This window comes from Rhododendron vialii, chromosome 7a (assembly GCF_030253575.1).
Source record: "Rhododendron vialii isolate Sample 1 chromosome 7a, ASM3025357v1".
Lineage (NCBI taxonomy): Eukaryota > Viridiplantae > Streptophyta > Magnoliopsida > Ericales > Ericaceae > Rhododendron > Rhododendron vialii.
The window spans coordinates 10,573,950-10,592,354 of NC_080563.1; the positions used below are offsets into that span (position 1 = coordinate 10,573,950).

At 38.4% G+C, this 18,405-nt stretch overlaps 2 protein-coding genes across 3 annotated transcripts in view; one reads left to right on the top strand and one right to left on the bottom strand.

Moving 5' to 3' along the window:
- The first annotated feature begins 317 nt into the window (after positions 1–317).
- LOC131333385 (cytochrome P450 86A22-like) lies at positions 318–3,003 on the top strand. The gene has a single exon (XM_058367871.1). It carries the CDS (start codon positions 802–804, stop codon positions 2,374–2,376), a length of 1,575 nt encoding a protein of 524 aa, XP_058223854.1. The 5' UTR covers positions 318–801; the 3' UTR covers positions 2,377–3,003.
- A 6,503-nt stretch (positions 3,004–9,506) lies between these two features.
- Positions 9,507–18,405, bottom strand: part of LOC131333386 (short-chain dehydrogenase TIC 32, chloroplastic-like) — a 29,701-nt gene continuing 20,802 nt past the window's right edge. Inside the window, exons 1-8 of one of the 2 annotated variants that reach the window (XM_058367873.1) lie at positions 13,621–14,085; positions 12,483–12,714; positions 12,240–12,319; positions 11,712–11,862; positions 11,421–11,499; positions 10,627–10,696; positions 10,014–10,057; positions 9,507–9,904 (exon numbers count right to left, since the gene is read on the bottom strand). In XM_058367873.1, the coding sequence (XP_058223856.1) occupies positions 9,740–9,904; positions 10,014–10,057; positions 10,627–10,696; positions 11,421–11,499; positions 11,712–11,862; positions 12,240–12,319; positions 12,483–12,714; positions 13,621–13,726 (927 nt within the window). In that variant the 5' untranslated portion in view covers positions 13,727–14,085 and the 3' untranslated portion in view covers positions 9,507–9,739. Of the gene's footprint in view, positions 9,905–9,994; positions 10,058–10,626; positions 10,697–11,420; positions 11,500–11,711; positions 11,863–12,239; positions 12,320–12,482; positions 12,715–13,620 lie in introns of those variants that run through there. The other variant, XM_058367874.1, reaches the window with a different exon arrangement.

Consider the following 18,405-nt stretch of genomic DNA (forward strand, 5'->3'; position numbering starts at 1 on the left):
AAATTAATTATGATACTTTAGAATAATAAGATATTCGTACTTGTTCAAACGAATTAAAAATTGGCTTACTTAATTTTTTTATAGACAGTTTATATATTAAAAAATATGATTAAAAAAATTTAAGTACTCCAATTTTCAATCCGTTTGAATTGACGCGGAGATCTTATTATTTTGATCATATTGTTCTAAAGAGACATAATTAAATTTTAACTGTAGAGCTCTCATAATCACGTTTCTGCTTCATAAAATTGCAAGCGAAAGAGTTTGTTTTTTTTTTTTTTATCAAAACGGTGCCATGTGAGGTGTGGGTCGGGGCTGCTGCCCATGGTGAAGGGCAGAACCCCCGCGTCCCTAGCCTGCAAGTACACCCGGCCTCCCATATGGTTTCAACACCTTTGTTCACAGTTGGCCTTCACCCTCGATCCCTCATTCATTGCTTCTCTCTTCCCTTAATTTCCCTCTATAAATACTTACATTTTCCCCTTTTCTTCCACTTGCACCACCACCACCTCTCTCTCTCTCTCCCTCTCTCATCACATTGTTCGTGTCAGATCTGCCACAACCCATTATCCAAACTAACATTTCCCATCTGGGTTTCCACTCTTCAATCCCTTTCATACCTTCCTCTCCACATCCGCATTCTCTGAGGCAAGGCATATCAAAACCCGGTGTCTAATCTTGGTTACTCATTCAGTTGGTTTACCGGCGATGGGCCAGGGCAAAAAAAGTGGTTCGCCGGTGACTTAACTTATTCTCGGTGGGGTTTGGTGAGTGAACAGAGTGGGGGCCCGCACACATCAAATGGATATACCAACTCTCTTGGTCGTACTGTCTGTTACCGCGGCTTACTTACTGTGGTTCAAGTCCCTCACGCGGTCCCTCAGGGGCCCACGCGTCTGGCCCCTCTTGGGCAGCCTGCCCGGCCTCGTCGAGAACGCCAACTGCATGCACGACTGGATCGCCGACAACCTCCGCGCCTGCGGCGGCACGTACCAGACCTGCACCACCGCAATTCCCTTCTTGGCCCGCAAGCAGGGCCTCGTGACCGTCACGTGCGACCCCAAGAACCTCGAGCACATACTGAAGCTGAGGTTCGATAACTACCCCAAGGGGCCAACCTGGCAGAGTGTTTTCCACGATTTGCTGGGCGAGGGAATCTTCAACTCAGACGGCGACACGTGGCTGTTCCAGCGGAAGACGGCCGCGCTGGAATTCACCACCCGGACGCTCCGCCAGGCCATGGCCCGGTGGGTGAGCCGGTCAATCAAGCTGAGGTTCTGCCCGATTCTTGAGACGGCGCAGCGTGAGGGCAGGGCGGTCGACCTGCAGGACCTCTTGCTCCGGCTCACCTTCGACAACATTTGCGGCCTGACTTTCGGGAAGGATCCGGAGACTTTGTCTCCGGGGCTTCCCGATAACAGCTTCGCCTCGGCTTTCGACCGAGCCACTGAGGCCACGCTGCAGCGCTTTATTTTGCCCGAAGCCGTTTGGAAGCTGAAGAAGTGGCTTCGGATGGGGATGGAAGTCAGCTTGAGCCAGAGCCTTGAGCACGTGGACGAATACCTGACCAATGTCATCAATACACGTAAGCTCGAGCTGGTGAGTAGGCAGGAAGGTGGGACCCCTCACGACGACTTGCTGTCTAGGTTCATGAAGAAAAAGGAGTCCTACTCTGACACATTCCTCCAACACGTGGCACTCAATTTCATCCTAGCTGGACGCGACACGTCATCGGTCGCGCTGAGCTGGTTCTTCTGGTTGGTCTCTTTAAACCCGAGGGTAGAGGAGAAAATCTTGACCGAATTGTGCACCATTCTGATAGAGACACGTGGCGGGGACGCATCCAAATGGTTAGATGAACCATTGGTGTTTGAAGAAATTGACCGGTTGATATACCTTAGGGCCGCATTGTCTGAGGCCCTCAGGCTATACCCATCAGTACCTGAAGACTCGAAACAGGCCATCGCGGACGACACATTGCCCGACGGCACATTCGTGCCGGCGGGCTCCGCCATCACCTATTCGATATACTCCGCCGGCCGTATGAAGTTCATATGGGGTGAGGATTGCTTGGAATTCAGGCCGGAGAGGTGGTTGTCGTCCAACGGCACCAGATCCGAGGTGCAAGATTCGTTCAAATTCGTGGCGTTCAACGCGGGCCCTCGCATCTGTTTGGGGAAGGATTTGGCTTACCTGCAGATGAAATCGATCGCGTCAGCGGTGTTGCTCCGCCACCGGCTCGCGGTGGCGCCGGGGCACAAGGTAGAGCAAAAGATGTCACTTACGTTGTTCATGAAGTATGGGCTTAAGGTTAACGTGCACCCCAGGGACTTAACGCCCACTGTGGCCAGGATTACCAAAGAACTGCAGGGGTGATGTTGACGAGTTATATGGTGACAGTGACTGTCATGTTGGTGTTTGAGATTGAGTGAGTTTTATCATTTATGCATGATTTGTGTATATATATATGGGATTTTCGTGCTCCACTTTGTACGTAGGCGTGCTTCACTTTACACTAGATGTTAACATCCAATATCCAGTGCAAAGTGGAGCGATGCGTACATTTTTAAAGCACCAAAATCAGTGTCTTATATATGATGCATTTATAGTAGTAATAAAGTACAATAGAGAGGGACAGATCTAAGTCTTTCACGGTTGTTCACAATTGGCATATTCTCTTCAGTGCATATGATCAAGAGAAGAAAGTACTTGTCACCGTAGATCTTTGTCTCTGTGTTCGATCTGAAATGGCATAAACGGTGTCAAACACTTTGAAAATGGATATTGTGGATGCAATAAGCAATTTATGTAGATGAATTTAGAAGCTCAATAATACTTTCCAAGGCTGAAAGCTCGATAATGTGCTTTTATTTTCTTTCTTTAAATACGGTTTAATTATCTGTATTTCTATTCTTCTTTTTCTTGTTGGTGGTGATGGTAAAAATATATGTATTCCTCTGGTTGAATAAGGAATTAATGAGAAGGACAGTGATTGACTATGAATAAGGTATTTACTATTAAATTTTTTTCCCGTATTTCTCTTAGAATAACAAGATCCGGGTTGGAGAGTGGTGCTGCGCACGGCAAATCGCCACCGTTGTAGTTCGCTCCGATAATCAGAATCGTTCACTTCGTAGAGCTCGTCGAGTAGAACAAGTGTATGAAAAATCAGCTCGATCGCTTTCATTAAGTGCCTCATCCGAACATTATTATCTTGAAATTATTAAGTGTACCAAAAAATAGTGGATTTTATGTAGTGTTTCGGATCCATTTGTTTCAAGATAACAATGTTCGGATGAGGCATTTAATGATATCCGATCGAGCTGATTTATGGTACACTTGTTGTACTCGACGAGCTCTATGAAGTAAATATTTTCGATCATCGGAACGAGACTGAAGCGGTGGTGATTTGCCGTGCTGTGTGCACGGGGCTGCGCAGCATTGCCCTCAAGTCTGACAAGATCCATATTCTGGTATGAGAAGGAAAAGAATGCATGGTGAGTACTAAGTACAATCAACATATTAAAGCCCTCTTTTTCTTTAATTTTATTTCAGTTTTAAAATTTTGCTTTACTAAGAGAGAGAAAATGCTTTATTTGAATTTTTTTTTTATTGGGAACCTATTTATACTAGCTGTTAGGATCGAAGCGCGCGCGCGCACAGGAGCGGATGCACGTGATGGCAAGGGGGGTCATGTGACCTCACTGCCTTCCAAACTACCCCGCGTTGGCTATACATATTTGGGACATTTTAGTAAATTTGCCCCAAGTACTACACCAATAATTCAATTCTTGCCCTCACCAAATCCCCACATCACCCAATCAGTCTCTCTTTCTCTGAAAAAATTTCTGAATAATTTGACTCTATTGTCCACTTTCAAGTACAAACCTATCCCACCCCCCTTGTTCCCTCTGTGTATCTTTGATTTTTTTATGAACGCAAAACAACACCTCATAACTTTAACAAAACAAAAAAAGAGAAAGCAACAAATTATTACTCCATCCGTCTCACTTTGTTGTGCATGTTCTCTTTTTTGGACATCTTAAAAAATTGTCTATATCTTTTAATGTATAATATTTTATATATTCATTATGAATCTTATTTGATAAATTTCAATTAATTCTTTTAAACAAAAATTTTTAAATCATAAAAAAATATTAATATTGTGAAATATAGACAATTTTTTGTGAGATGCCAATAATGAAACATGCACAACAAAGTGGAACGAAGAGAGTGTAAAATTTGACCCCAGTGCCATGAATTTCTGGGTCCGCCCCTGCACACACACGATTCACAAGTATCAAACAGTAAAGAAATCGACAAAGTAATATATGTGGTTTTCCAAAATCAGATACTTCCACGGAAGCGAGAGAGCAGTCTTTCTTATTGATGATCACAGTACATAGGGTTTTACAATAAAGAAATATTTATACCTCCTCTATTCCTACCCTTATAACACCATACCATATCGCTCCGTTCCATTCTATTTTGTTGCGCTTCGCTCCATTCGCTCCACTCCACTACGCTCACAACTGACCTTATTGTAGAACTTTTCAGCACCCACAAGTCCTAATACTAACAAAAAATACTTCTGAAAGCAATGACAAACATTTTCAGTTGGAAAATTTTATTTTCACTACATAATTACGAAATAAGAATTTTTTTTTTCACTACATAATTACGAATAAGATGTCTTTTGATTTTCAAATAAGACTTCTAAAAACTATTGTGAGAGGCCATGAAAAAAAGCCATTGAAAGGCCACGAAAAAGACTGCAGGTTTCGAAAGGCCACTGACTGTTTTTTGGTGTTTTTTTTAAAACCGGAGTTGTCTCAGTGGTTTGGGCGAATGCCTAGACTTTAAGTGTACTCAAGGATGGAACCAGGGGGTCTAGTAACGGCGACCGTCACGGCAAGAATTTTAGAAAATGCAATTATTATATGTAAAAAAAAAATTATGCCCAACTTATATAGTCTCGCCATCACGTGATTTTTTTAGTATACATTTCGTCACTGCTAAGGTAAAATTTCGGTTCCGTCCTTGAGTGTACTGCTCAAGATTTGGGGTTCGATTTCCCACCGGATGAGTACCCTACAATAAGTGGGGAACCTGATTGGTGTGGCCGCGCCTGAAGGTTTGGGTTGCATAGTCGGATCCATAGTAATTTAGCTGTAGGGTTGTTCCTCCGCTAAAAATAGAAAATAGAAAATTCTATTAACTTGTTACTATTTTCGTGATCATTTACCTTTTATTCTGGTTTATGATCATTTACATATTTCGTTTCTCCATTAAGTCTCCACATTCTCATTTGCGGGTCCTGTCTCCAGTCCAGAACGTTAATCCAAATTGTTCATTTTGTACTTCTCTCGAAGCGACATCGAACGTTCGGTATTCACTTGACCAAGATATACTTCGTTTAATAATAGAACGGATGAACTTTAATCACAATATAATCCGCTGTTTCATATGATTATTGATCGATATCCAATTAAGTTGATTTCTTGTACGGAATTTTTGTCTTTAGGTACCGTATCTACAAAATGAATGATTTGGATCATCATTAATTTAAGCTCGGGATCGAACCCACGAAATGGAGATGGAAGGCATGGAGAGAGGAGGATATGGAGGGGGCTGATCCCTATTTCCCGAGAATTTTTTCGGTGCCGGGTGGGTATATCCTACGTGGTACCCGCTCGGCACATTCGGGCCGTCCAATACACTTTTGGACGGCTCGGATTGAAACCCACTTTTTTCTCTCATCCCAGCACTTTCTCTCACCTTTTCCCCTCTCCAAATCCTAGCCGTCTAAAAACGTAATGGACGGCTAGTATGCACCGAGCAGACACCACATGGTACCCACCCGGTATTGAAATTTCTTCCCTATTTCCCGCCAGTTAATTACTACTGACTATGACATCTACCAAATTGCCAGCCTTGAAAGTTGAAACCTATCGCGGATGGTGGGACTCTGAAGCAATTAAGGATTCATATTACTATTACCCAAATTTCCGGCCCTTAAATTCTTGTTGAAAAAACACAACCTAAATTTTATACCATTAATTGCAAGTATATATATAGCAACGTCAAGGTATTGACCTAAGCTGAGAAAATAGTTAAATTAAATTGGTAGAAGTGTCATCAAATCTCTCGTAAATACTGATGTCGTTTGTCGGGAGCTTTTGATCTTTTTCAGTGAGAGTGTTCGGATTTGTATCCGCTCTTCTATGCGTCAGAGAGGTTTTCTTTTTCACGGTCTCATATATACGTAATTTTTTGGGGGGCATTAGACGTTGTAAACATATCAGAAGGAGTTAGAATCAATTTAAGATTGTGTTGGGAGTCTTGGGACTGACTGATTATATGTTATTTTATTATTATCGGTGCTTATTAGTATGTTATCAGAATTTTTTAGATTAATTATTTATCTAGATGAGAGTAATTGAAAATATTTAGATAAGAAATAACTAAGAGACTGTAAAATTGTCATTTTTTGAATATATGGTTTATCATAATTTCTACTTATTAAATTCTCTTGTCAAGACAAATAATTAATTCCAATAAAAATAGCGCTAATCCATAAAAATTTGAAAAGAGAAACCCAAATAAAAAGACACCATGGATAATTTACGCGAAACACGTCCTAAAACTATTAGTCCATCATTTGAGTAATTCGAAAGCATCCCTTCGGGAACATCCGATATATATTATCGAAAGCATGATTTTTTCTCAAATGGTTTCAATAATATATATCGGATGTTCCCGAAGGGACAAAGCATGACTTTTTATAATCTATATAGGTGTCATAGGCTCCGGCCATTCGGAGAAACCCAACTAGTAATTCTGATGCCTGAATTTGTATTTGTATATGATACTTGATTTCTTTCTCTACAACCAATTGTCCAAAACCAAACCATAATTCCCTTAAAATCGTTCAGAGAAAATTAAATCCATGTCTGGTCGCCTCCTCCTTCACCCTCTTCGTTAGGGGGAAAAAAGAAGAAGACTGAGATTGATCACTATTTCAAATTTTGAACTACTGTTTTGTTGAATTTTTTTAAATCCATGTGGCTAGATAGAGTGGGTTGGACCTGCTTAGAGCTTGTTCGTTTTTTAACTCAAAACTCATGTCCACAATTTTCAATTACATTTTTTCTATTTATCTTCCTTCACTCATTACTTTTAAGAACCTTTCTCAAAATCCAAAAACGAACAGAGTCTTAGGCTCTGCCACGGACTAGTACGTGGAGACAAATGCTTTAGTGATAGCGAAGGCTGAAAGCTTAATTTGGGGAAGATTAATTAATTGAGACGATTTACTCAAATCAAGTTTTGGCACAAAAAGGATTAAGATCGCATGAAAGATGGTAACCCTCCAATTAAGAAAGCATTAGTGCTTCATCTTTTGCAAATTTTTCGAGCAACTTTATGTCACACTCTGATATTTCTTGCAAGCCATGTGTGCATCTTGATATTTCTTGCAAGACTATGACAACTCAATCCCGTATCGCTCAATTAATGCACCATTTTGTCGTCATTATGATATCTTACTATCTTGTGTTTGCGATTATGTTTGGCTGTTGATTTTGTCACTTCCTTTTTTTGTTAACGTCACTCCCCTACAAGTGTATTTTTAGTGTATTTTAAAAATACACTTGCAGAGGAGTGGCGTTATTTGCCACTTCCTTTTTTGTTAACGACACTCCCCTGCAAGTGTATTTACACTTGCAAGGAAGTAACGTTAACAAAAAAAAAAGGAAAAAGAGTAACAAAATCATTTCCATTATGTTTTGTATATAGTCAGTCTTACTGTATTTAGGATTTCAATTCAATATATATATAATACTACTCCGTACTATGGTGATCAGGTTTGGTGGCCATGTTTTCGAATATGGATACAGCTCCCTTCCATACACGTACCCTCATGGCCTCATCCATCTTTTCCTCGATGCTCCTCTTTTATAGGCCCATGCGGCACCCACGTTAACCATCCAAATTAATTTCAAAACATCTCGCCGACAAGAACTTCAATAGAAGAACTCACTGGATATTGATAGATATATGTGAGTTGCTTGTAGAAAATGAACGGCAAATACAATTATAAACTCAAACTATTGTAGTTTGTACAAGTTATTCGAATAGCCTCGATATCCAATCAAAGCTAATTTTTACATAAGATGTTGTGCAGATGATGTCCAAATCGACGGTTCAGATCATTCATTCATGCAGGTCCGGTATGGACCCATAAAAAAGGAGTACGGCAGAGTATAGCGGATGGGAGATGGAGGCGAGCCGACCCCTTTAATTACAGGTCACATGACACTTTTTCCGCGCGACAATCCACATGGTATTTGTTGCATGCGTTCTTATGAATTTAACTTAAATCTGGAAATTTTGTCATTCTTTGAATTTTTTTCGCATTTGTTAGTTTTGTGCCAAACTTTTGTGGGTTATTGATTCGTCCCGACCAAAGGAATCGGAAAAATAACCACTTTTAGGCCAAAAAGTGGACTTTTTTTTGGCTAAAAATTAGTTATTTCTCAAAATACTTGGGTAAAAATAAAAATAAAAAAATTACTTTTTCGATTCCTCTTGTCGAGACGAATCAATAACCTACAAAAGTTTAGCACAAAACTAACAAATGTGAAAAAAATTCAAATAAGAACAAAATTTCTATATTTAAGTTGAGTTCATAAGAACACAGAAACGTGATTACGGAGCATATGATTGCAGCATTTATAAAGGAGGCTACAATTAATGGTCCAATTAATTAAAACTAGCCACCGACCTACATTTAGGTTTTTCCGGCTAGTTAATGAAGTTGTTGCTTGGAGAAGTTATTGAGATCAATATATTGTTTTTGTCAACCGACTTTTTCTACTTAATAATTGCAAAGGATTGAATTCGTATGTCGGGTTGCCGTTGAAATATATGCATGGAAAATTCTAAAATCAGCTAATAATAATAGGTGTGTGAATGTGTATTAAAAAATATAAAATATAAGCAGAAATACATATTTTTCTTGCTTTCTAGTGTGTTTATTATCAGCCCAGTGAATTGACAATAGCAAGACCGTATATGTATAGGCGTAAGAGTGGACACTAGTGTACATGTTACCCTCCCACGTAGGCAATTGAATAAATTAAGGCATAACTTCGTACCTGTAAGGCTAGAATTCATAGAAGAAAAAAAAAGAAGAAGAAGGAGGAGGAGGAGGAGGCCGGCAGAGTTTGAAAGGTTGCACCGAAGTGGAAAAAGTAAGATTTTTTTTTTTTTTTAACAACTCTGTATCGACCTACTCGGGGAATCAATCTCACAGTTTTTTAGAAGAACACTCAATTAAAAAGTCAGCAAATTTTCGTACAGACTAGTGTAATATATACACACACGCACATATACATGTACTAGTTATAAGAATAATATATGTGTATACGAATACACGAGAACCTACACATCCATGTAACCTAATTTTCTTAATAAATTGAAATTTTAATTTGGACCTAGTCACATACTAACATGATTTTTCTTTCAATTAGTATCAACTTCAAGACATAAACATTACACATAATTCCACCATGACTAAGTGTCCAATGTTTCTTCAAGATACCAAATTTAGGCTTCCAACCAGTTATTTTGTATAACAAGTTTTTTAATAGAATCCAAACGGATCCTTTTTAACTCAAATTACCTTAAAATGTAGGACAAAGGGATTCCAAACATCAATTCAAAAAGGCCATTTTTATCACTTGGGATCAGTCAAGCTCAAGCTAAAATCCCAAAGTTTCTTTGCCAGTTCGTTGTCTTTGGCTAGAGCGCTCGGTTCCGCTATGTTACAGTCCGAAAAATACTCTCCACTTACCCCTTTGACTTGTGGATTCAGTGCTACATAGCATGTAGTTGATGCTCCCTATAACCAAAACCAAATGAAATTAATTAGCAAATGCCTGGAACACTTTGTCACTGTGTTCATGGAAATCATCGTTTTGCGCAATCTTACATCTACGATGAGGACAAACCTGTGAAATGTTTTTCACTAGATATTTAGCAATTATAGATAAGCCTGCAACCGGATTGGAACCAAAGCGTTAGAATCAGTCCAAAAGGCTTAAAATGCAGCAAAAGCCGATTGCATTTGATCAATGCAGGACTAATTGAATTCAAGCATGTTTGTAACAACACTTCAACTTTTGCGGAAGGGAAAAAAAAACACTTCAACTTCGAGCATAGTTACTATTTATCTGTTAAATATCCGAGATAAAACCTAAAGAAAATGTTACCTACATGCTTCCAATTTTGTGAGAAACAAAGTAAACTGCATCTAATTCTAGCTATAGTCGGTCGAGTTGCATTGATGTTTGCTACATATCTCCAATATTTGTATGTGCTATCTTGTAAATGATTTTTGGTGGACTGACTAATGGAATCCTCCTCCCGCAAGTGTGACTGATACCTAATACAACTAGACATCTATGGTGCTGAATGCAAATTAAGAAGCCTGATCAAGTGATCCTAAACAAATGAACTCTGCTTTTTGTGGAACTGAACCACAAATCCAAAAACATGTGAACTTGCATAGATATGATTCAGGAACATCGCTAGCCATATAAGCATGGAGTTTCAACGGTTTACCATGACGTACAATGTTGGTGTCAACGGCTCCAGGATGAACCGAATTGGCAGTTATCTCCACCCCTTCTTCCTAGTGAGTAACATAGAGAGAGAAAAAAAATATGAATCCCGACTTTGGTTATATTCCGCTCAGTGTTTTGCCATGTAAAAAGCCAGAAGGATGAAGCAAAGTTATATGTGATTTTCTAAACCAATGACAGACATATATCAAAGATTGTGGACCTAATTACTCTCATAAGAAGCAAATTTTGCAAAATCGTCTCTAGTTCTATATGCGTAGGCAAAAATAATTTTGCACCATAACTACTGAATCTCTCCAAGTTACCATCCAATATATGGGATCAACTGATCAACATCTACCTAGCTTGAAGAAGTTTCACAGCCCAAACCCAAGGGAAACTTAAGGAACACATTGTCAACACCTAAAAGTCGGCAAACTGTGTATATAAATAACGTAAAAAGGGGTTCCTCCAAGTAAAAAGTTCACATCTTTCTTTCACTCTACAAGTTCTACAGATGCATGCATCATGGCCAAAGAAAGGTCATTTCTTCAGTTCTTGTTACATGAATGGGACAACAGATACAAAGACCAAATTATGGAAGAGCATGCTTTGAGTAAGTTATGCGCGGAAATATCCTTTTACTACGACGCTTTCTTAACAGCATGATATACATCTCTGAAAGCAAAAACAAAGAAAACCGAATTGCTGCCCCCTTAGTATTGAACAATTCCCAAACTAGTTGAAGGACATACACTTCTTTGAAAGTTCGACAACTGGGACTATATTGATTACCTTTAAGCGCTTAGCAAGCTCTTTGGCATGCAATATGTTAGCAAGCTTTGATTGTCCATAAGCATACATGCTATTGAACCTGGCAAGCACATCAGTGAAACAAAGAAACCAGCTTTTGTTGACCGGACTTTGTGAAATTTAATAAGCACCCCAATAATTGACAAACGAACGTGCTACTTCATTTTCATAAATACGAAACCCCAAAAAAACTATGAAACAGAATTAGACATCAGATGGTGAATATTGAAATGATACGGAAAAGGAAATGGGATATTGCTGATTAGTGATTACCTAGATTCATCATTGATTGTATCAAACTGAATTCCACGGAATGCAAACCAATGACCTACTGATGAGACGTTAACAATCCTTCCTTCTTTGTGGCTTTGACGTGCTGTACTTTTCATGGTCTCCAGCAAAAGATTTGTCAAAAGAAAATGACCTGTAAATGCGAAATAGAATTGCTTATATATGCAACAGTACGCTTTATGCGATTTGCTGAGAGGGTAAGGGATGTTGTGAAAGTGAAGATATATAAAGGCAAGTAGAGAACAAGGCATGCATTCCAAGGATCTCTAAGAAAATTACCCTCGAAAGCAACATCAATCGACCTTGATGACCTAGTAAAACTAAGGTTTGATCATGATTTTGCCTAATCAACAAAAACTGCTGCGATGAATATGGTTTGGAACTCCACTATTTCGAGGTATGGTAACTGAATCTTCCAGCATTCGTTGATGGTTGCCATTAAGCAACAATATGTTTATCTATCTTTTGGCACCCCAACCGGGAAAACATCAAATGATTAACGTAACTTACCCAAATGATTCGTCCCAAACTGCAATTCTATTTTGTCTTGGGAAAGCATGAAAGGATAACCGAAAATTCCTGCATTGTTACTGAAATAACAAAGAGAAAATCTCAGTCTTGGTAAGTAAGTTTCAAAGTGACCTCTGAAATGTTCACAAGAAGTTATGTACTTCATATTGCAAAAGGGAAAATTAAAAACCAACTGCAAATGAGCATCACAAAATTCAATTGCATCTTCTTCTTTTTTCTTACATGAGGAGGTTCAAGGGAAGGCCCAAGGAATTGAATTCTGAAGCGAAATTCCTTACAGATGCCATTGAACTGAGGTCTAACTCCATTACATCAATTTTAGCATTGGGGTTTTCCTCAAGTATAGCTTCTCTCACTTTTCTGCCGCTATCTGTATTTCTAACTCCCATAACTACATGTACACCACGAAAAGCAAGGACACGTGTCGTCCCTTTGCCAATACCACTTGATGCACCTGAAAATTAGACAGGAATATAACAGATGTGATAAAAAAAATGCCCAAATGCGACTAGGCTCTGAAGTGCACATCCAATGAAATGATCCTCCCAGTCATGACAACACGCGATTAGCATGATTGACAAACTATCTCAAAAATCGATTGGTTGTTTCAGTTAGTTGCAAGTCCAACACCATCGAGTAAGCCTCTGAACTTATGAATCCCTTCGAAAAGGCTGCAAAAGTACCTGCCCCAAAAGTCTCAAAATGGTTTGGCACATCCTTTGTACAATGATGACAATATTGCTTGACTCAACTAAATTACCATGCTCCAGGCAACTAGCAGTAACTAAAAATCAAAACAACATTTGTACAATTCACTGAATAAGAATTCCAAGTAGTTTTCTATGTATGTTAAGAAACACGAAATGATGTATTACAGATTGTGTGTAAAACATAGGTCTAACATGCCTAGGCTACAAGACTTGTAAACATATAAAGAAAAATTGGCATAACAAGGAAACATAGACTAACTAGGAAACATAAATAAAATCCTAAACTAAACAGGAAATACAATAATAAACCTAGAAAACTTGGTAATATTCCTAATATTATTCTAGCAGATAGGATGAATTTTTAAGTTGAAGATGATAACCGGAACTCTCTATCCTTACCCTTCGTGTAACAAATTTGTAACATCCGTGCATACATACTTATAACAATATAAACCAACAAAATTTTCATCTTTGCCGCATTCTTGAATCAGAAACACACAACATAAGGACATTGATAACCATCAAATGAAAACAACACTTCAGAGATTGTATTGGACAAGACCAATTGAAAACTCATTAAGTGATCATAAGCATTTAGCTATTGGATAAGGAGAGGGAAAAAACAGAAGAGACCCATATGAGAATAAGACCTGTAACTATGGCAGTGAGGCCAGTTCCATCAATCCCTTGGGTAACTTCCTCAGCTGTAGACCATTTTGAGAATCCAGATGACCCTTTTCTTCCAAAAAACCACATTAGCTCCAAAGGCGAAAGCCCGAACTAAGTCACACAGTGGTTGCTCTTACAAAACCAATGTAATAGTATGAGCCCCGCGAGGTACGTAGAAGATACTATATATAGGCACACGACACGGCAAGAATGTTTGTTTTGGTTCAGTTACCTTTTGTGGTTGGTATGACATTCCAGGAGGAGGTAGAATATGTAAGCAAGCTAATAGCAGTAGGGTAGTTAAGAAAATGGCAAGTCCAAGGTATTACAGTGGAGTGAGAAGCTGCTTCTAATAACTGAATTCCCAGCCAATGAGGGCAGTGGTGGGGGGCTAATCTACATCACAGCGGAGACTTTGGAAACAGATTTTTTGAAGTTGGTGATTCAAAGGTATTTTGACCTAATAATCCTGTCTTTATTCAAAAGAAAACTTTTGTTAGCTTTGCATCAAAATTTTTGTGTGAATTATCTGTTCGTCTTGACAAGAGGAATATAAAATGTTGTACAGTATGATCAAAACCTTTAAAAAGTTCAATAATTTTTGGGAATTATTTTTGTCCTTATTTACAAGATTTTGAGTTTTTTTTTTTTTTTTACTTCTCTGATTAGTTTCGTCGAGATAAACCAATAATCTCAAAAAAATTAATGCAAAATTAACAAAAAATAAAATAAAGATAGAAGACAATAAAAAGGATTATTGGGCCAAAAGACCCGAGGGAGAGGTAAAACAAAAAAGAGAAAAGATTTCCATTAAACAATTTATGCTTTATAATAGTTGGTTGTTAACACGTCAAAAGTTCTTATTAAGTGCTACAATTTGTCTGTTCAAAAAAAGTGCTATAATTTGACAATTGTACTTCAGTGGAAAAAATGAAGTCAAAAGTAGTTATAAGTGCAAAAAAGACGTCAAAAGTTCTTGAGATGGACGCGATTGATTGTTGTGCAGCTGCTTGATTTATGACTGTTGGTTGTGGTTGCTCTATTGACGGTTTACATTGGTTGCGAGTCTTCTCGTGGATGCATGTAGATTAGTTCTCATTTTTGACAAACTAGATCATCTCAAATATTATATGTAGATTAGTTCTCGTTTTATGTATATATTGTTTCAGTGTTGTGCTTTGGGGTTGGGAGTTGGGTTGGTGGAAGTTTTCATTGTAATTTTTTGCTTTTCGTAGTTTCTCTTTCAATAACTATGATTGCGATGTGGTTCTGCATTTTTATTATCGATTCTGCGCTATAGTTGGCTTCTCGGCCATCCAATTGCATGATGTTTATACCATGCACGTGGTGCTCTCTACCGGAAAGTGTAAAAAAAAAAGCCAATCTTTGATTGGCATTGGTCGGTCTCTGTGGGACGCATCATCAATTGTGGAACTATCGTGATAGCTGGAAGTCGGCAGATAGCATACGAGGCTCTGACACCTGACCATCTGATCAATTTATTGTTGGCCTCGTCTTCTTCATTTGATTTGAATGTGTTAGTCGTCTCCCTGTGTGTTAGCTTGTTAGTTTACCGGTGCTTGCAACCCGTGTGCGTCCGTGAACAGAAACACGAGCTTGACCGAGTCTTTCAAAAACATTCCAAATTATAAAAATTCGCGAGAACGCAAACATAGATTGAGAATCGAGTGCGAAGGTCCTACCGAAGGATTATTGTCATTAATAAAGCTCGTAACAGCTCGTACGGTAGTCAACAAATACTTGACAAAGCTTAATTAACTCAATTTAAACAGGCAATGGGAGCAGAATTCCATGATCCAAAGAACAACGAAAGCTATACAAAATCAACATCAGCTGAATGGTTTTGAGTTAGGGCTGAACCTGAAAGAATGGAAGATTGCTGCTTCAGCTTTCTGCAGCCAAAGTGACGGGTTTTTTCCCCCTACATTTACCACTTCTCTCTTCTCTTCAAATCGTTTTCTATCGCTTTTACGCTTTTTTTTTTCTTTCTTTCTTTATTTCTAATTTCCCTCAAATACGTACAAATCCTGTGTATGCATATGTATATTTGCGTATATGTATGGTTTTTGTGATCTCTTTCTATCACAATAGGCCCCCGCTAAGGTTATTGGAGTAATTTTTAAGTACGGAGTACTTATTTTTCGTTTTACGACAGATAGATCATTCTCTTAAGGTATTTATTTTGAATTGAGGGATGGTGTTGTGCAGTGGTGTGCGCAGCACTGTGCTGTGCACCTCCGAACCATCAAATCGTGCATCTGACTCGGATCTCATCTCGGCAATAAACGGCTCCTCGATCGTTGGTTGCCGAAATGAGATCCGACAGCTCGGAGGTGCACAGCACAGTATTGTGCACCTCATTACACAGCACCAAACGGACGGGCCTTATTATTATCATTATTCATGTACGTATTTACCTTTATCTTTTTATTATTTGAAAATAAATGAACCAATGAAATAGCATTAGTGTAAGAAGGCCAAAAAATTCCTGAACATTGTTTGAACCGGGTCTTTACAAAACACATCAGAATTGAATTTTCGAATTTCCATTTTTGTTATTGTAGTATTCGTGAATATTTTTTTTTTGGGCAGTATGCGTGGAAGCAGTTTTTGAAAAGTGTCCTGAAAACAGCAGCTTGTTTTTTTTTTTGGCTGGTAAAAAACAGCAACTTGTTGGATGAATTTTGGTTTCGAGAACTAGAACGAGAACAGTATTTTTCCCTAGTTGAATTGGCTGTATCCAACTATCCAAGTCACGTCATGCGCATGTGCATGCGGGATCGAACGTGAGTGTGAAAAGAGCATTTTGAAAGCATTCCGAATTACCAAACTGTACGGGAGCGAGAATTAACAGCACGAGCTTGACCGAAAATTAGAGCCCAAATGAAGGTCTATCCTAAGATTATGTGACTTTGCCTTTCTCCTTGCGTCGTTTAGTTTTTCACTTAACTTGGCAAATATTTTACTGAAAATACAAAATCCCCAATTTTTTTATACCCCTAATGTCGTCAAATTCAATAATGTAAAAAAAGAGAGAGACTTCAATGTAGGACTCCGTATTTTATTCGAGTTACTGATTAAACAAACAAACTCCCCAATTTTTTAATACAACTAATGTCGTCAGATCCAATAATGTAAAAAAAAAAAAAAAAAAACCATCATTGTAGTATTTTATTCGACTTACTGATTTAAAAAAAAAAATTCCCCAAAATTTCAATTTTTTATAGCCGTAAATCTCGTATTTTCTTGGTACAACATTAAAAAACTCCAATCGAAGGTTTAGGGTTCCAAATCATACATTTTTAGTCTCAAAACATATACTTTTACAACCTAAAGGTATGGATAAGAACTTACAACTTACAATTTTGAACGAGGAGATTAGGGTTTTCAAAGTTTGAAATTGTACGGTTAGGAGCGAACGTGATGGAAGAACGAGAAGTTAAGGGTAGGGTTTCGAACGTGATGAAGGAAGAACGAGGAGATTTAGGTTTTGAAAATGAGTTCGGTTGGGTTCTAGGATTTCAATTTTATGGGTTTTCATGTCGGGGAGAGAGAGAGACACTGGAGAGAGAGGGGGAAGAGGAGAGGAGGCGTGTTATGTTTTTGGAACTCCCCAAATCCTAATTTTGTCTTTTCGTGTGTTACCGTCCAAGTTTTTAACAGATATAAGGGGAGGGGGTGTAATTGATGAGTTTTGATAGTTGAGGAAGTCAGATTGATGAGTTTCAAACATAAAGGAGTCAAGTTGACAAAACGTGATAGTTAAAGAGGTGTCCTTGCAATAACCCTTATTTTTCCATAGTTGAATTGGTTGTATCTAACTATCCAAGTCACGTCATGCGCATGTGCAAGTGGGGTGTAACGCGAGCGTGCAAAGAGCATTTTGAAAACATTCCGAATCACCAAACTGTATGGGAGCGAGAATTTATAACACAAGCTTGGACCGAAAATTAGACCCCAAACGAAGGTTCTATCTCAAGATTATGTAACTTTGCCTTTCTTCATTTAAAAAAAAAAAAGATTATATGTGACTGCATTCCTGGGCACTGTTGATGTTGATGCTGGAAGGTCGATGGAACACAATAATGTTTTAGAAAAATGGTTTAGAATAGTATAGTAGAATAATTAATAGAGATTTGATTGGGGGGGCTCCTAAGACCAATTTTTTTTTATAATTTAATTTAATAAGCACCGTATTACATGAGAGACTATATATGTTTCTAGGATAAGTTCAACACTCGGATAAAGTGGGGGCAAAAAGCTGAAACAAAATTGAAACCTCTGTCAAAATGAAAAAAAAACCGTCAAGAAAAATAAAGTTAGAAAAAGAGGAGAAAAAAAGAAAAAGAGAAAAGGGTGAACAAGCATTGAAACCCTTTCAGGTTTTCAGATAACTTCTCTTAATTTTTGGACAGGATCCTTTTTTTTATCGGCTAAAAGAATGTCCGAAATTCAAAAAAGGATGTAACAAGAGGACTTTTCAGGAGGTCCCATCCGAGTACTTGGGATTCGAACAATCGGTGCATTAGTACTGGTATAATCGCACCCTTTTGGACAGGATCTTTCACTCGCCATGTATGTGTGCCATTTGGCACAACAGAACCAAAGCAAATAAACCAACAATGTCTTCTTCCATTACCAACCGCTTCTCCAAGCCAACCAAAAAAGGAAACAGTAGGGGATCACTAAAAAATGGCTAGGAAGAGAAAATCTGGTGAAGGGGCAGCTGAAGAAGGTCTTCAAAG